The following is a 19,527-nucleotide window of genomic DNA, read 5'->3' on the forward strand; positions in this document are numbered from 1 at the left end:
CCACTTCACTTTTCACTTGTTGTTGTGCGTAATCCAGCGAAACAAAGCGTGAGTCCATTGAGATAACTGCATATCACTCAGTTGTTGTGGAGTTGCTAAAGTAGAGGTTATCCTCGTCGAAGATCGTAGATCACTGTCCATTAGTTGTGAAATAGCCGACAGCAGAGGGGTTGTATTGGCCTGTTCTTAAGAGCTGGGCCTCCAAATCTTTGTAAAGAATGTTCAGTGATGTAGCCATGGCACCAGACCTGAAACCTGTTGATTCTATATGACGGGCACGGAAGTCGTGGAAGACGTAGAACTTTTTGTCTGGGGTCACCAGTATGGGATTCTAGATAAGGATCGTAATATATGTCATAAACAGTTCCCAAGTTTTCTATACACACATGTATTTTATCATAAAGACTGACACACATGAACACCGCATGAAGTACAAAGGCAGACTGAATTAAACATGGCGGTTCATCAGAGCAGTTAATGTTCCAAAGATTGTAATTTGTGTGGTCAATGTGACCTATCGACACCACACACTCTTTCATGTTGACTTTTCTATATGCTGAGTCAATCCTTCCGCTGATCGTTTCTTTTTCAACTTCTTCACATTTTTCCTGCAACCATTTCGTCTTGGCCTCCCTACAGTTCCTGTTGAAGTAATGACAATTTCATAATTATGCTTTGACATCTTTTTATATGTGGTTTTCTCTGTGCTTTTTTTTCTTTCTTTTGTCTGTATCTTGTCTTCATAGTTGTATTGTGGTTGTAACTGTAATTGTGATAAGTAATTTACCTAAATGTCTGGTAATTTCTAGACTTAAAAACAGGCTATGGAACTAGGTGCTAGGTTTTACTGTACAAGAAATGAAACTGGAAAAACTAATTGATTAATTCAGTACATAATTCACATTCATGGATCAGGAGAGAGAGAAATACAGTATACCATTGTTTGATGACTCCGACATTAGGACTGAAACACTTTTAAGTGAGCTAGAATTATTGAGTTTTGTGGAAAAGCTCTACATGAAAATGGTAGATTCTGCTCCAGGATGGCACAACTGAACAACATGAACAGAAGAAAGCTCAGAAGGGAGAACGTAAAAAATATGATAAAAACCGCAAGTCATAAATAATCCAAAGAATTTTGGATAGTTACTTAGAGTATGCCAAGGACAAGAAAAGAGCCTAAGATCTGTGCAGTGCATGAACTCAAGCTTCTGAGCAGAGAGGTCATTCAGAAAGACTCTGTTGACCATAAAGTTTAGTGCAAATGATGATACTCTTGAAAAATCATTTTTTAAAGTTTGATAAGTTAATACTTGATTTGAAAGCATTGAGTGCTAATATTGAGGTAACTAATGCAGTGTCTAGTTTGTTACTAACAGTGCTTCGAGCAAACAAAGTTGTTTTTACTGCTCTGGAAACCTTATCAAGTAAGCAATCGAAATGGAGTTTTGGAAAGAAGAGACTATTAAATGAAGAAGCAAAATGTTATAATTCTACATGTCATTAAATGAACAGCTTTCTTCTACAGCATTTGTCTCACAGCAAGGTCAAAGGAGGTGCAAGTGACACCTAAGTCTCAAGGTATGAATGATGCAACAAAGCTCAGTGTAAATATATCTATTAGAAATGTTAGAAGCCAGTTCATATTAGGGCACAATGCAAAGTTAAATTGTCACAAAAGCATAAAAGTAACAGTTCTGCATATGTAGGAAAAAGTGCAAATTAGATGCAGGTGAAAATAATTTGTCATTCTCTGTTGTTACTGTAAGTTTTCCAGATGGCAAAGTAGACTGGTTTATAGGCTCAGAGTCAACATAACATTTAATTAATGAATCTCTTCCTTTGATGAATGTGAAGGAACTGGAAAATCCAATAAGAATAAAAGTTGCCAAAACAGATACATCTATGTTTGTCAGTAAGGTTGGAGATGTTGATGTTGAAAGCATGATCTGTGGAAAGAAACTTCAAACAAAAATAAAAGATCTTCTTGTGTCAGATTTGCTAATAATTTATAATCAGTGTGTAAACTAGAAATGGCTGGATATTGCATTGTTTTCACATATACCTTTCATTCATACGTACTACGAGTTCTGTGTGTTATGCTTGTGTTTCAGAATTGGATGTAGACTTGTGGCATAAACATGTAGGACATTTGAACCTTGAAAATATGAAGAAACATCATTATCTAGCAGAGGGACTGTACAAAGTAAAGTTTTTGAACCTGTAAAAAATGCTTGACCAGCATAGAGGTTAAACAGATACAATTACCACATATTCAGCCTCATGTTCGAGCCAAACTACCACTTGAAATGATACATATTATGTCCTTGTTCCTATAATGCCCACTTCTTTTGATGGAAAGGAATATATAGTGACTTTCACTGATGGTTATGATGGACCCACAATTCCATATTATTGTTTTTTTTTATGCAAACCCGGACCAATATAAGAGTTTCAGGATAAAATTATTGATGATTATACTCACTTTACAGGAGCTTATACTCTTCAATGAGAGTCTGAACTGTTTCATTATTTTAAAGTATACTGTGAAATGGCTACTGCTCATTTTAACATGAAAATCGGTAAATTTAGATGTGCCAATGGTCATGAACACATTTCAAATGAAATGATGAAATTCTTTGAAGAAAAGGGGATGCAATTCAAGTTTACCATGAGGTACACACCTCAGCAAAATTGAGTGGCAGAATAACTAAACAGTACTATCATTGAAAAGCCTCATTATATGATTCTTGGATGTGGACTTGGAAAGCAGTTTTGCTCAGAAGTGTTTTTATCCTTAATCATAGTACTAATTCGACTTTAGATGGAGAAATTCCAGAAATTCTGTGGCATGAAGGAAGTGAAATTAGGAGAAATTATCTGTATTTGGGTGTGTTGCATACTTGCACACAAAATGTTTCGTGACTGGATATTGTCTTATAGTTACAAATTATGGTGTTCCAAACAACACAAGATTCTATTGGAAAGAAATGGAATTTTGGAGAATATAAGTATCTATTTGTAGGTGAAAGCAATGATGACTGGATCTTGAAGCAGACTGTACAAATGTGCGACATAATGCAGAACATTGCAGAAGATCAAGAACATCAGAATGAAACTAACTTCAAAGAAACTGAACAAACTGTTGAGGATAACTAAGAGCCTGTGACTTCAGAAGAAGTGAAGGAAGCAGAACCTCTGCAGAAAAGTAACAGATTAACAAGAAAACCTAGGTACTTGGAGGATTATGCAGTGTTAGCCTAGAATGCAGAAGCATTTGAGGAAACCTTACCTCAGAATTTTGGAGATGTAAAAAGTCAGCATGATGAAGAAGAATGGACAAAAGCAATAAAGGAAGAAATGAACTCTCTCTCATCTGAAGGAATTTGGTCTTGTGCACCACTTCCAGCAAATAAGAGCCATTGACAGTAAGTGGATGTTCAAACTAAAAGAGATGTGTCTAGAAATATTGAGAGATATAAGGCATGCCCAGTTATTAAAGGTTGTGCTTAGATACAGGTTTATGACTATGAGGAGGCATATGTTTCAGTTACTCCACTCACAACATTTAGAACTTTTCATAGTTTGGTGAATGAACATGTGTTTATGAAACAAATGGTTGAACAAAATGCATTCCTGCATGGAGAACTGACTGAAAACAAAAAAGTGTGAAAGTTCCTCGAGGTGTAAGGCTTAAGGAAGAACTTGTATGCAAACTCAATATAGCATTATATGAGCTGAAGTGGGCACCAAGAATCTGGTACTCTACATTTGACAATTTTATGAAGAAAACTGGGTTTTGACAATCTGAAGTTGATATATGTCTCTATATTGAAAGCCATAATGATTATAACACTTATTTGCCACTGTATGTCGATGATATTCTAATTGCTGGGAATCTAAGAAGCAAAATTACTCGTATTAAGAAGAAGTTACAATTACAATTTTGAATGTGAGAACTTGGTGGACCAATATCATTCCTTGGAATAAATATACAGAGGACCAGTGGCAAAATGTTTCTTAATCAATGAGTTTATCTTGAAAATTTGTTGAAAAAATTCAGCATGGAAGACTGTACTGTGTAAAATACTGATGGAAGTCAAACCCAGTGAAGATGGTTGTGGTGGCATGGTTGTAAATAAACCATCCAGAAAATTAACAGGTTGTTTGATGTATGTAATGACAGCTATGAGACTAGACATAAGTGCATCAGTTACCTATTTTAGTAGACATCAAAATAAATCAACAGAATTCTACTGAAAAGGTTCAATATGAATCTTCAGTATGTTAACACTTGATGTTGCTCTGTGTTACAAAAAGCTTAATTCAAATGCTCTTCTCTGCTATGTTGATTTTGTCTGGAGAAGTGAAGAAGACAGAAGATCTATGACTGGATACATACTCCAGGTTTTGGGAAATACTGTTTGTTGCACTGCAAGGAGACAAACATGTGTTTCACTGTCTACAGCACACACCCTGTGACTGAAGAATCTTCTTGAAGAACTTTAAAATATTTGTGAAATCTCCAACAATTTATGAAGATGACTGAAGCATGTGGATATGAAATACAATTTCCTACAAACAGCTGTACAATGAAGGACATCTGAATGTTCAATACATTAGCTCCGAGAAGCTCATTGCAAATATTTTAACAAAAGCAACTGTGTGTGTACAGTTCAATAAACTGTGTCTGAAGATGAGAATACTGAAATTTGCAGATGCTTAATGAAATTATTAAATTGAAGAGGGGGGGAGGGTTGAAGTAATGACAATTTAATAGTTATGATTTGACTTAATTTCTCTTTGTTTTTATTATCTGTGTTTTTTCCTTTTTATATCTGTATCTGGTCCTCGTGGTTGTTTTGTGGTTGTAATTGTAATTTTGATAAGTAATAAACAGATATTACCTATTAAATACCTGTTAATTTTTACATTAACAACAGTTTCATTCCTGAGTGATTTATATTGCAGTACTCCTATCTTCCCCTGAACATATTTGTATCTCATTCACTTGTCTATCAATGAAATATTTCATGTTAACCCAAAGTCTTTTCACAGCTACTTTTCTAGCACCTTTGTTTACCTTTCCAACATCTGTGACAGCTCTTTCTAAAGCTGTCTGCACCTCTTCCATTGAACAACCTACTGTGGTATTCCTTATTGCAGTATCCACATCTTTACCGAACTTAAAATATGTCTCATCATTCATCAGTACTTCAGTACCCCACTTGCATCCTCATTCATTCCTCTGTATGATTCTCTTAAACTTCAACCTATTCTTCATCATTACTAAATAGTGATCTGGATCGATTCCTGCTGTGGGTACACCTTACAATCTAGTATCTGATTTAAGAATCTCTGTCTGATTATGATACAATTCAACTGGAATCTTCCCATGTTCTCCAGGCCTTTTCCAAATGTTTCTCCTCCTCTTGTGAACAGTGTATTTCCTATTACTAACTGAAATTTATTGCAGAATTCAATTAGACTTTCTCCTATACCATTTCTACTATCAAACCCATATTCCCCTAACTCTTTCTTCTATTCCTTCCCCTATAACCTCATTCCAATCTCCCATGATTATTAGGTTTTCATCTCCCTTTAAATACTGAATAGCCTATTCAATATCCTCATATACTTTCTCTATCTCTTCACCTTTCTGCTTTCAATATCGGCATATATATCTGAATTATTATTGTCAATTTTGTTTGCTGTCGAATCTGGTGAAAGCAACCTTATCACTGAACTGTTCACAGTAACACACTCTCTGTCATACCTTCCTATTCATATCAAATCCTACTAACTTTATATCATTTTCTTTTGCTGTTGGTATTACCCTATATTTGTCTGACCAGAACTACTTCTCTTCTTTACATTTCACTTCACTGATCCTCACTGTATCTATACTGAGATTTTGCATTTCCCTTCAGATTTTCTAGCTCCCCTACCATATTCAGACTTTTGACTTTTCACACTTTGACTCATAGACTATTTTTATTTCGATCACCTCCCCTTGGTGGCAGTCTTCTCCCAGAAATCTGAATGCCGGACTAATCCGGAATCTTTTGCCAATGGAAAGATCATCATGACACTTTTTTAAATTAGAGGCCACATGTCCTATGGATACACCTTACATGTCTTTAATGGAGTGGTTTCCATTGCCTTCCACATTGTCACGCCGTTGATGATTGCTGATTCTTCTGCTTTTTAGGGGCAGTTTCACAACCTAAGGGCAAGAGAATGCTTTGAACCTCTGCCCACCCCTCTGCCCTCTTTGACAAGGCCATTGGCAGAATGAGTTGACATCTTATGCCAGCAGTCTTCATCTGCCCTTAGTGATGATTTTTATTCAAAATTGAAGCAGTGGTTATGTTCAAATCTGAGACCCAGGATGTTCAGATTACTAGTAAAAGACACTATCGCTATTTATGTGTTTATTTGTTTTTAAATCCAAATAAACCTTGTGCAAACAGAGGTGTCCTTTCACTACACTTTCCCTCAAATGGCACATATATGAAACAATGATGAAAAAAGAGAGAAAGAGTGAGACTCAATTCAGCGATCCACCAACCATTGAGTCTCAGTACTAACCACTTTTCTTTTCTGTTAAACTGAAACTGCAACATCAAACAGCTAAAGAACGAAACATATCCCAAACAATTTTTTTCCTCACTGACTTACAACGGAGAACACAATCAACGAAACAGATTGCCGAAGATAGAAATGAGAAATGGTAAGGGCCATATACACCAGTAGGGTGTCTTGACATCTCTATCAGGAGAAGGCCATACCCACTGGCTACTTTAACAAACACCCTGTCTGGTAAATGTGAGATTTGTCATGTCAGCAAAATCGTCCTGATAATGGGGCAGTTGTGAGGCATCCCATTATCCCCAGTAAGCATGCGTTGCTGAAATGCCAAAAAGACATCTCCCCCCCCCCCCCCCCCTTTCACACACACACACACACACACACACACACACACACACACACACACACACACACACACACACACACACCAGAAACAACAAAATGCACAAAATGAACAATTAACCACATCACAGATTTAATCTTCCACTTCGGAAAGAAGAAGGCACCCGGCCGCAGAATAATGTTGGTGGTGTAAGCAGTGACAGAAGTCCTGGTGAAGAAAGCAAGTTGATTCTGCTGCCAGAGCCACTTCTCCAGGTGACCACTGCAAGAGAATATAGGCACAAGTGTCTCCAAGGATGTACATCAACAATGTGTAGCCATGTCACTAAATCCAATTTGGTATAGATGTCCATTAGTAGGTAATATGTTATTCATGACTCTGTACCAAGAGGAAGTAACTTCCATCGTGTGAATCGGGAGACTGATGTTGTCCATGCACCCTTCTGATAAACATGCAGTGTACACTAGACCACAGATCTTCTGTTTAAACCAATATCAAAGCCATCCATACATTTTAGGGACTCCTCTCTGCTCACCCATCCTAGATAAATTCCTGCTTTAATAGTTGGTTGATATTGTAAATCTGTGAAGTCTTATGTGCTGTGTCACTGTTTTTACGCTGTAAAACAATATCTAGATTAGTAAATATGCTGCTTCTGATTCAGTACAACACATGAACTATTGATGGAAACAAATCTTACATAAACCTGATGCAGTGTATTGTAAACCATAATCTACCTAAAGTGAATATTAACTTAATTTTGTTCAACATTTGTACCATACTATGTAATATCAGATAAATGGAAATGCCATGTGGCTAGGGCCTCCCGTCGGATAAACCATTCACCTGGTGCAAGTCTTTCGAGTTGAGACCACTTCAGCGACTTGCTTGTTGATCGGGATGAAATGATGATGATAAGGACAGCACAACACCCAGTCCCTGAGCAGAGAAAATCTACGACCCAGCTGGGAATCGAACCCGGGCCGTTAGGTGTGACATTCCATCGTGCTGACCACTCAGCTACCAGCTGCGAACGTGATACCAGATCACATGGACCATATAAATAACAGGAGTGTTAGTCCCCACAAGGTATGGAGGAGAACTTATGTGAAGTTTGGAATTTAGGGAAAGAGGTACTGACAGAATTGAAGTTGTGAGGACAGATCGTGAGTCGATAGCTCAGATCGTGAGTCGATAGCTCAGTTGTTAGAGCACATGCTCACAAAAGGAAAAGGCCTTAAGTGTGAGTCCTGGACTGACCTCATAGTTTTAATATGGTCACGTTGTTCCAGTCAGGGATGTTATTGGTTGATTGGGATGATCAGATGGTTAGGTGCATGTGTATAAATTGCTAATGTTGGGGGGGGGATCAGGATTTATGCCTGCCAGTATAGGACATTGTAAGTGTGGGGTCCCGCCCACTCGTCTTGTATAAGGTGCCTAAAGGATGCTGTGTTCTCAGAATGCTATACAACAATTCAAGCAAATCTTATTAATAGTTTTTATTACAAATAAGAAGACTGACAATACTTGACTTTAAATTTACAATGATGTCGCAAGCGATGGGCAACATGCAAACAATCAAAGTCCTTTGCTGTATACAAGGTCCATGTAAAAAATTGATATGGATCACTCATCACTGCTATCGTAGTGCTCTCCTAGTACTGTCTTAATACTGTCCAGCTGAGGCTACCAGGAGCAGTGCTAATATTCACTTCATCTAGATGCCGCTTCTATCGTGGTGTGGTCCTTGTCAGTGGGTTATTGGCTGACGTAGTCTCACAGCGTCCTTTGCTCTTGCTTTCGACGTTTTTGTGCTGGTACTAGTCAATATGCCAGAACATTCCCCACCCCCCACCCCCCAAAGTGGCGGACTGTCATTATCTAGGGAGTGCGCCCAGGACGGGGGAGGCGGAAGTGAGGGCTCATTGTGGGACCAGAAGCTTGGTTGTTGGCTGCAGGGAATGTCAAGATTCCGGCTGTACCCCGCCATCCAGCCTGTGCTCTGGTTGAAATGTGCCCCTGAAAATGACCAGAAGGGTACACGTCCACCTCCTGCTGCCATAAAGCAGATGAAGAAGGCAGCAACTGCTGTGGTGTGGGCAGGTCCAGCTTCATTGGCAGGATGAGAGGAGCCGGAGGAGGTGAAGGCTCTGTCTCCATGGGGTCATACCATGGTGCTGTGATGGCACCCTCTGGTGGCTGCTGTGGCCGGCTGCTGTGGCCATGCTGTCCTCTGGATCCATGAATCTGGGGGAAGAGAGACTGAAAGCTCATCATGTACATGACAGAGATCAAGTTGATTTTGATGGTGGGGCTGCAAGCCCTTGGGACCTGAAAGAAGATACATGCAAGCAGCAAGTTGACTGACGATCTCACCTCGTGCCTACCGTCTGCTGCTGCTAAAAACCCTGTAAAAGACAATATCACATGGCACGATGCAAAACCCGCGGCCTTCCTTTGGCGCCGGAAGCTGAGGAGGGTGGAGCAGTGTCCAATGGGGTGGCCGTGAAGCATTTCCACCAGTGATGGACCATCTCGTGCGTGCGAATGATATGAGGCAAGAAACAGTTACAATGCTTCATCCCTGGTGTGTGTGGAGTGAAGTTTGGCCATCTGCTGCTTGAAGGTTCTGACAGAATGTTCTGCTTCATCATTTGACTGTGAATGGAACGTTGCACTAGTTTGGTGCTGTATGCCATTGCGTTCACAGAATGTTTCAAATTCATTTGACATGATCTTAGTGCTGTTGTCTGACACTATTACTTCAGGTAAACCTTCAAAGCAAAAGATTGATGATGACACCTGAATTGTGGTACGTGAAGTTGTCGAGTTTATTGACACAGCAAAAGGAAACTTGCTAAGCGAGTCAACCACAATCAACCAGTGAGTGTTCCAAAAAGGTCCCACAAAGTCTATATGCACACATTACCATAGTAATATAATAGAGGGAAATATTCCACGTGGGAAAAATATATCTAAAAAGAAAGATGATGAAACTTACCAAACAAAAGCGCTGGCAGGTCGATAGACACACAAACAAACACAAACATACACACAAAATTCTAGCTTTCGCAACCAATGGTTGCCTCGTCAGGAAAGAGGGAAGGAGAAGGAAAGACAAAAGGATATGGGTTTTAAGGGAGAGGGTAAGGAGTCATTCCAATCCCGGGAGCGGAAAGACTTACCTTAGGGGGAAAAAAGGACAGGTATACACTCGCACACACACACACATATCCATCCACACATACACAGACACAAGCAGACATTTGTAAAGGCAAAGAGTTTGGGCAGAGATCTCTGCCCAAACTCTTTGCCTTTACAAATGTCTGCTTGTGTCTGTGTATGTGTGGATGGATATGTGTGTGTGTGTGCGAGTGTATACCTGTCCTTTTTTCCCCCTAAGGTAAGTCTTTCCGCTCCCGGGATTGGAATGACTCCTTACCCTCTCCCTTAAAACCCATATCCTTTTGTCTTTCCTTCTCCTTCCCTCTTTCCTGACGAGGCAACCATTGGTTGCGAAAGCTAGAATTTTGTGTGTATGTTTGTGTTTGTTTGTGTGTCTATCGACCTGCCAGCGCTTTTGTTTGGTAAGTTTCATCATCTTTCTTTTTAGATATACATTACCATAGTAATTGTGACTTACGCCAAGCAGATAATTTTTGTGGTGGAGCGGACTGATTCTCTGCACATGTGTGACACTGTGACATCATCTGTTCTGTTTGGGTGTCCATACCCTCCAAAGTACAGTGTCAATGCGCTAACTGTTTCGTATCAGCAATCACCCAGTGTCCTTGGTGAAGTGACTGCAACATTCTTTTTGCAAAGCTTTAGGTATCAACACAAGTGAGTGTCCACTGTCATTCTGAACAAGACTAACACCTTTCTGTACAGCAAGACTACGCTGATGTGGAAAGTATCAGTGCACTACAGAATTATTTATGCTGTGCAAGGAATGAGGCCTAGATGTGTGAGTGTATTCTAGTGAAATGTTCAAATCTAATAAGCTTCTGTGGCCTGTACAATTTTCCTGTAATTCAGCAGAAAAGATTGAAGCAGTTCAGAATCCTGAGCAGTGATGTGACAACAAGATGCAGAAGAAATGTCAAAGTCTGTATTAGGGAAGACATAAAAGTGCTTCCACATTACGGTGTTGAGCTGTCAGACAATACACAGCTCGTACTGGTATTGAGACAACAACGAAGCCCATGTTTGCAATTTTTGGGCAGTTCATACAGGAACCGATTTCATCAGATGACACAAGAACTGCATAGGCTTGTGATCTGTTACTAAGTAGAATTTTCTGCCATAAAAATAGTGGTGGAATTTGGTGACACCATACATAATAGCCAATGCCTCTTTCTAAATTTGTGAATAGTTACACTGAGCTTTGGATGACAATTTTGATGCGAAAGCAATAGGTCTGTCTTTACCACCAATTCTGTGCAAAAGCACTGCACTGATTCTACAAGAGGAAGTGTCAACTTGCAATACCACTGGTTTGTAAGGATCAAAGTGAAATAAGCATCAATCACTGAGCAATGTAGCTTTAAGTTTTTGAAAAACTACTTGGCACTCATCTGTCCAAAGAAAGGGGACATTCTTGCGACACAAGCAATGCGATGGGTGCAGCATTTGGTATGAACTGAATATAATAGTTCATTTGCCCGAAGACTGACTACAATTCTGTGATATTACAAGGAACTTTCAAATCTCATATGGCTAACAAATGTGATGGAAGAGGATGTACACCGTGACTGTTTATGACATGACCAGAATACTGCAACTCAGGTTTAAAAAACTCATAGTCGTCCAGTCTACACTTTAGTCCAGCATCAGACAATACACGAAACAAAGCACATATATTTGCAATATGTTCTTCAGGTGTACGGCCTGCTACTACAATGTCGTTCAAATAGTTTGAACAGTTTGGCACTTGTGCAGTCAGCTTTTCCAAATATCATTGGAAAATGGTGAGTGCGAAAGCACTGCCAAAAGGCAAACACAAATATTTGAACAAGCCCATATGAGTATTTACTACTTTTTGATATTCTTCATTGAGCAGTATTTGAAGATACATGGTGCACAAATTAATTTTTGACACCAGTCACATTGTACACGATCACATCACGCAACGTAACATCTGAATATAAAGCACTACAAGCACATTTGAATTTGCATTTCTTGTCATACCCTACGAATCTGTTACCCACTGACAATAAGTTTGTTCTGACTGTTTTCTGCAATTAAAGAATTGATGTCTAGCTGTTACCACATTCACTTGTTGGTCATAATAGTTTGTTAGCTTGTCCAACAGTTTGTCATAAGACAGTTCACTTCCAGTGGCATTAGGGAAGAGTTTTGTGATTGGGCAGAACACTGCACTTCCTACCTTTGATAATAGATAATGGCTTTTCACAGTATCTGGTATGTTGTGAACATGGAGATGTGCTTCAAACTGGGATAACCATTCGAGCTATTTCTCTTCTTGTTCAGCAAACTGTCGAAAATTTGGTATAGCAGTATTGTCGCTGTAGGTGGTGCTTGTTCTATCAGGCGCACAGCATTAGCCAGTAGCTGCTGCACCTTATTGAGTAACGTGGAGATCTGTTGCATCTGGAGCTGAAACATCTGCGTTAGCTGTGTGGCATCTAACACTTGCAGCTGTGGCACCTGGAGCCGTGGGTGGGACAGGTGGGGGTGGGGGTGGGGGGCATATTGAAAGATGCAGATGCAACAAACGGACAAGGTAAGCAAACAAAGAAATTTTCTGAAATGCCCACCTAAAAACACTGATTAGCAAAAACGATGATAAACTTTTAAAGCAAAGAAAAGCCTTTACAAAATAAAGAAAAGAAAGAATTATGGCATCAGCAAACAAAAAATTCCTTGGCCGTCAGGTGCAGGGTTTGTTTGTAAGTCTTCATTGCCAATGTGGGGTCCTGCCCACTTGTCTTGTATAGGGTTCTTAAAGGATGCTGCATTCTCAGAATGCTATACAACAATTCAAGCAAATCACATTAATAGTTTTTACTACAAAAGAAAATTGACAATACATAACTTTGAATTTACAACAGTGTTGCAAGCGATGAGTGCCATACAACAGTCAAAGTCCTTTGCTGTACATGAGATCCATGTAAGCAATCACATGTCACTGCTATCATAGTGCTCTCCTAGTACTGTGCTGATATTGTGGGAATACTGTCCGGCCAAGGCTGGCAGGAGCTGTGCTTATATTCTCTTCGGCTAGAGGGCACTTCTGTCGTGGTGTGGTCCTTGTCAGCAGGATATAGGCTGCTGATGTCTCACAGCCTTCTTTTGTCTTACTTTCTTCCTCTTCATGTCAGTGCTTGTTGATATGCCGGAACAAGCTGTATAATGGAATGACAATAATGAAAATTTGTGCCAGACTAGAACTCGAACCCGGATTTACTGTTTATCGTGAGCAGTCATGTTACCATTTGGCTATCAGAGCACAACACATGGCCAGACCCTAACTTCCATATGTTGTCAACCATGTGTCTGCAACTTGTACGTGCACATCCATTATGTATATTTCCACAGGGGAGACATTTTACTTGAAAGTCACTTGCCCAGTGTCAGCAGATAAATGCCTGCTTAGCTGGGTGATAATGTGCTCACCTCCCATGCAATTGGGCCCGGGTTCGATTCCTGGCCGGGCTGGAGAATTTCTCCACTCGGGAACTGGGTGTTGTGTTGTCCTCATCATCATTTCATCCTCATCACCAGTGCGCAAGTCGCCCAATGTAGCGTCGACTGAAATAAGACTTGCACTTGGCGGCCGAACCTCCCCGGATGGGGCCTCCCGGCCAACGATGCCACACGCTCATTTCATTTTTTAGCAGATAAATGTGATATTGCATTGCCTGTTTTATTCCAAATTACAATGTAATGTCCATCAGGCAAGTGATTTTCAAGTTAAATCTCTGCCCTAAGTGGGATTATACATAATGGATGTGCTAGTACAGGTTCCAAACACAGGGTTGATGACATATGGAAGTTTTGGTCTGTCTGTGAGTTGTGATCAGATACCAAATGGTAAGTTGACTGTTCATGATCGTTGGGAAATCCAGACTTGAGTCCCAGTCCGGCACAAATTTTCATAGTAGTCATACCATTATACAGCTGATGGTGGTCCATATTCGCAGCTGTGAATACATTTCATGTATTTCATGACAGCTGTGGTCACCACATGTCCGAAGGTACATTACATCATAATTCGGAATACCGTAAGGAATGCACAGCAATATCATATTGTGGATAGTCACTGTGCAGTTATTTTAGAGACTGCTTTCAATTCTTTCATTGGTATTCCATCCCACCTTGCTGAATTTTACGTTTGTTGTGATGGTATAGCATTTTCTATACCTTTTGCTGTAGATTTGTTAAATTTACAGAAAGTTCACCATCAGATTGCTCAGTACCAAAAAAATTACCTTATCTGAATAATTTTCTAATTAATGTTTGCTTTATTTACATGTATAAAGGATTAGTTAGTCAATTCCGATACTTGAGCATGATTTATAATAGTTTTCCCATGTATCTATATCCTCTGGAAATATCACGGCTGCTAGCTGTCAGCATGTGTTTCAGCCCTAATCGCTTAGGAAAATATTTTGCAATTTTTTACATAATTAACCAAGTCAGGATTTTTGTTGCATGTAAGTTGTCTGTGTAGCTGTGTTTTCCCAGCACTAGATATTTTTATTGGTTATTTTGTCAGTGAATTTTGTTGAGCTGTGTTTCACTAGCTAAATCTATGGTGGAATCAGCAGCTGTTATGACTCTTTTCTTAATGTGATGAAAATACTAAGTCACATATAATATTGTTAATTATATTATATTATACTGTATTGTATTATATATTAATATAATATTGGTAAATTCTATCTGGGATTTTCCATTGTTTGATCATATTTTAATTTCTTTTTTTAAGTTTTTGCAACAGGCACTGGAATTTCAGCAAAAATAGTTTCATTATTTCTGCAACTAGAATTCCATACACAGATAAAATTATGATATTTTGTTTTTTCTATACAGTAGATTTCAAACATACTTTCTGCATTAATTGAATCAAAATCATGTCTTGCTTTACATTCCTGCACGGGTTACATTATTCCTACAAAAACTACCTACAATGTGTAAATTTCCAAGGGTAATTAAGAGTTTGATACTGTCTTTTATAAATCAATGTTCATTCAAGCAAAACCACCTTGATGGTCAGCGTTTCTTACAGAATAATTTGCAAGTGATTAATTTTTATTTCTTTATTATTTTGATAGCTTGAAGTTAACACATTTATGTTCCAATGCATTAGGAAAGTATTTCAACATTTTTAAATATTCTTAAGGGCATCTATTTTGAAAGGTTGTTTGTAGTTTTTAAAATATGTTATAATTTCTGCATCTCTATTTCTGACTGCTAGTTTCCCTTATTACGTATGACCTTGAAAATAACACTGTACAGATTATGGAATCTAGTGAAGCCTAACTTGTGTAGATGTAGCTTATCTTGTCCTAAACATTTATTACTAATATATTTATTAGAGTGCACAAAAATTGCACCATGTCTGTTGCACTGCTGTCTGATATGGTTGTTTATTTTGTCATTGTATTTGTCATTCGCTGGCCTTCGGTGATTGTGGGTACAGTTTTTCTCCATTTTGATTGGATTTCATACTTCTTTCACGATCTCTTCTATAGTGCTGTTTCAAAGTGACATCATCCCCACATGATGAAAACAGCTTTATAGTTTTCATAGCGATTTACTTGTGGGAAAGTATTTTACTTTGTTGTCAGCATGTTTTTGATGTGATTATTTAGTAAAATGTAGAGAGAACACAATTTGTAGACAGATGTATTTTGTCTGGTGATACTTATACTTCTTTGACCTGTGTTTGTTGATTGACAATCATCATGTAGCTTGTTTCATCCTTGTAACACTAGACAGCAAGTCACTGCATTGAGGAATCATTGATGCATGATTGATAATAAACATACCTTCACAGTCCGCTTATATTTACATGAATTACTAGAAAAAGAAATCTTTTTAATTGTTTACATTATTCTTAAAATTGTACGAATCCAGCTGCTTTGTTTTCGGCAAAAATTTGATGACATATTGCACATATATTGATAAATGTCTTCTGTTAACAGGGACACTAAAAATGAGAGCAATCCTAATGAAATAATTTCATTGCCATGGATATGTGGGACACTCTCCCATTACCAGGAGGGAAAGAACAAATGGAAAGAGCCAATGTTTACTGCTGCAGTTATCTACAGGTATCCAATTGTAGGTCGTATTGTCTTCCGTCAGCCAAAAGACAAACCTTGGGCTGATACTACAGTGATAGTAGAATATTTAATACATGCAGATGGAACATCACAAAATAATACTGAGGAACATCGCTGGATGGTGCATGATTTGCCACCTGGAAAAGATTTCTATAACTGGACTGGTCGCTGCTTGAGTGCTGGTCACGTATACAATCCATTTGAGGCAAGTAGTAATTACTGATACACCCTCTTACTGTAACTTCCACTTATTTTTATTACTTTTTATTTTCATTGACTTGTACAGGTGAATCTTCAATCAAAAAATTCTGAATCACCATGCACATTAGAGAAATCTGGCTATTGTCGAGTAGGTGAACTATCAATACGTCATGACACACTAAGCATTGCTGGACGCAAATCTGAAAGTAATAAATTAACACGCCGTCTATATACTGACACTCATCTTCCTCTTTCTGGACCTGGAAGTATACTTGGAAGGTCTCTAGTAATTTATGATGACCATGGGCCAAAAGCTAGAGGAGAGCGTCTTGCATGTTCACCGTGAGTATTGTGAAATGTACAAATTTGTTGGCACAATTAACAAATCATTTTACCTCTCAAAGTTCTCTTTTTTTCTTTCACCAATATTACAAGTCAAGTTTTTTGTGGTGCAAACATTCTCTCTCTCTCTCTCTCTCTCTCTCTCTCTCTCTCTATGGATATCATCAGTGGTGATGAAGATAGCAACTTTCCCCATGGAAAATGGCCTTGAGATTAATCAAGAATATGTAAGATCCAATCCTATTAATTATAAGTAATGTGTTGGCAGTAAGTTTCTACAGTCAGGAAGTGATATTTATTCCACATTCACATAAGAGAATCTTAGAACTGACTCCCAAGTTTATCAACATATGTGAACTGAATCAGAATAAGCCTATACATTTTCAAATCAGTGGTGCAGGTTTGTTGCTTTTGGATACTATTTTCAGCTACTTTATCACTTGCTATGCTTATCTGAAGAGACATAAATGTTTTGTATTTTTCTTGCATAACTGAGAATGTGAATGTGCCACCAACTGTCATAAATTGACTTAGTTAACTGAACAACAAACAAAATGAGCATTAATACTGGTAGTGGGTTACTGAAATGACATGAAAATGTAAATATGGGTCCATAAAATTAAATAAGCTCTTTTTGAATACCCTTAACAATTAACAATCAAACAAAACTTGTGAGTCAGTAGAGCACTTCCCTGTTAAAGGCAGCCCAAAAATAAATAGCAACTACAAAACAAAATCCAGTGTTTCAACCAATTTGGAATAGTCTCCTTAGTGTAGGGAAACAGGGGAGGAGGGTGGGGGCCTATATTTTTTTTGGTGGTGGCATGTTCTATACAGTGCATCCTATGTCAGTTGCTATGTGACGATGTAACTGTTACTCTTCTAGAGTGTCACTGGGCAGCTCATAGTCAAGAGGCTTGGGGACTGGGACAGTCTAACAACATGTCAGAATAGTGGCATTGATTATAATATAATGACCAAAGCAGGACACAGTCTATAGGAAAGAATACCTTTTTTAACAAGAAATTTTGTCACTATTGTTTTGATCAGCTAGCTTGGTCCTCTTTGGGGTGACAAGAGAGGATTCCAAATGTTGGAAATTCTTAACTCAATCTGGAGCATAATAAAAAAAAATGATTGACAGCTAGTTACTTAAAGGGCAGTTGTTATAGCAAAAACTATGAGTGAACAGGCTCGACCGAACATTCTACTAGCCATTGCCATATCACTCAGTTACTTCAGGTGCTGAATGCAAGGTCAGTCTAGGGTTGCTCTTGCAGCTTTTAGTGTAATTAGTTGCACTTAGTTTCTGCTATGTACTTTCTTTATCCATGTGGAATGTTTATTTAACGTAACATAATCACTAAAACTCACAGAGAAAGTATGCAGCAGAGCAATAAGTCACTTACAACATTGCAAAGCAACTCTGTACTCCATGTTAAAAGTGAGCATCTGAATGTATCAGTACAGAACCACACAACTGTTCCAACCATGGCCACATTATGCCCACAGGTAACAATGAGCTGACAACATTGCCCAGTTTCGTAACAAACTTTCCATCACTTTCTTATTCCAATCCAGAACTACTAGTACTTTGATAAGGTTCCTGAAAATCATCAATGACTTGCAATGACCACAGTTCAGTATATTATATTGTGGAGCACTGTATTTGACTTGTAGTTGTATTAGCCATATTTTAAAAAAAATGTTCTTCTGCAAATCTGTAAAAGGAAGCCTCAAATACTTCTGGCAAACTGAGTACGATGTCACAGACAATGAGGCATAACCGTGAGTATCATCATACTAATACCAATGTACACTTATATAAAAATTAATAACTGACTAATCAGTATGTTTCATTTTCCAGGATAACGGCAGTTTACAGGCGCAAAGCTGTTGTGAAAGATTGGTTTGGCAATGGTTTGTTGCCATCTATAAAAGGAAAACTAGAATACTTCCAGCAAACTGAGTATGATATCACCGACATTGAGGCAAATATTGAAGGACTTGAAGACGCAAATGGTTTTCATATTCATGTTGTAAGTGATAAATATTTGACAACCTGCCTGTTGGCTTTTGTCTCAGGTTCTTCGGCTGACATTCATCTGAGGATTTTTCTGAAGTTTTGCCAGCACAAGTGGCTGGCACTGTCAAAGCTTTACCGTCCATTGCTGCTGGTAGACTGGAGCTGAGCTCGCAGCCATAGACTATGTGCAAGTGGCATGCCAGTGTCCAAGGGCTTCTCTCTGGTCATTTCTGGTGCTATTCTCCTCCTGCTACCTGCAACGGTCACTCATTGCAGCACAGGAATCCAGTATCTGTTTACCGTTAGGCTTTCTTCTTTCTTATTGAAGCTACTCTTGTGTTTGTGTATTTGTGTATCTGAAAAAGCACATGTGATAGCTCTTCTCTGCAGCGAGAACTTCCATGTCAGTGAATTTTACTATGTGGTTAGCCTCACTCAGTGCCTGCTCTGCTATGGCCGATTTCTCCACCTGCCTCAACTTGCAATGTCGCTCATGTTCTGTGAACTAGGTGTTGATTGATCGCCCAGTCATTCCCATATAAATTTGTGTGGAATACAAAACGGTTAATCAAGACATCTTCTCTGCCGGAGGACACACAGAATAACCTGGGCAACACAAAAGCCCTACCACCTCGACTGTACAGATTACCGAAGATCCATAAGAACAATGTTGCAGTAAGACCAATTTTTAATGCTCTTGGCTCACC

At 38.7% G+C, this 19,527-nt stretch overlaps 1 protein-coding gene across 3 annotated transcripts in view; it reads left to right on the top strand.

The window, feature by feature from the left end:
* The window catches only part of LOC124787741, a 258,172-nt gene that overhangs the window by 103,825 nt on the left and 134,820 nt on the right, over positions 1–19,527 (top strand). For all 3 annotated transcript variants that reach the window (XM_047254603.1, XM_047254604.1, XM_047254602.1), the window contains exons 8-10: positions 16,111–16,456; positions 16,538–16,794; positions 18,662–18,833. In XM_047254603.1, the coding sequence (XP_047110559.1) occupies positions 16,111–16,456; positions 16,538–16,794; positions 18,662–18,833 (775 nt within the window). The remainder of the gene's footprint in view (positions 1–16,110; positions 16,457–16,537; positions 16,795–18,661; positions 18,834–19,527) is intronic.

This window comes from Schistocerca piceifrons, chromosome 3 (assembly GCF_021461385.2).
Source record: "Schistocerca piceifrons isolate TAMUIC-IGC-003096 chromosome 3, iqSchPice1.1, whole genome shotgun sequence".
NCBI lineage: Eukaryota > Metazoa > Arthropoda > Insecta > Orthoptera > Acrididae > Schistocerca > Schistocerca piceifrons.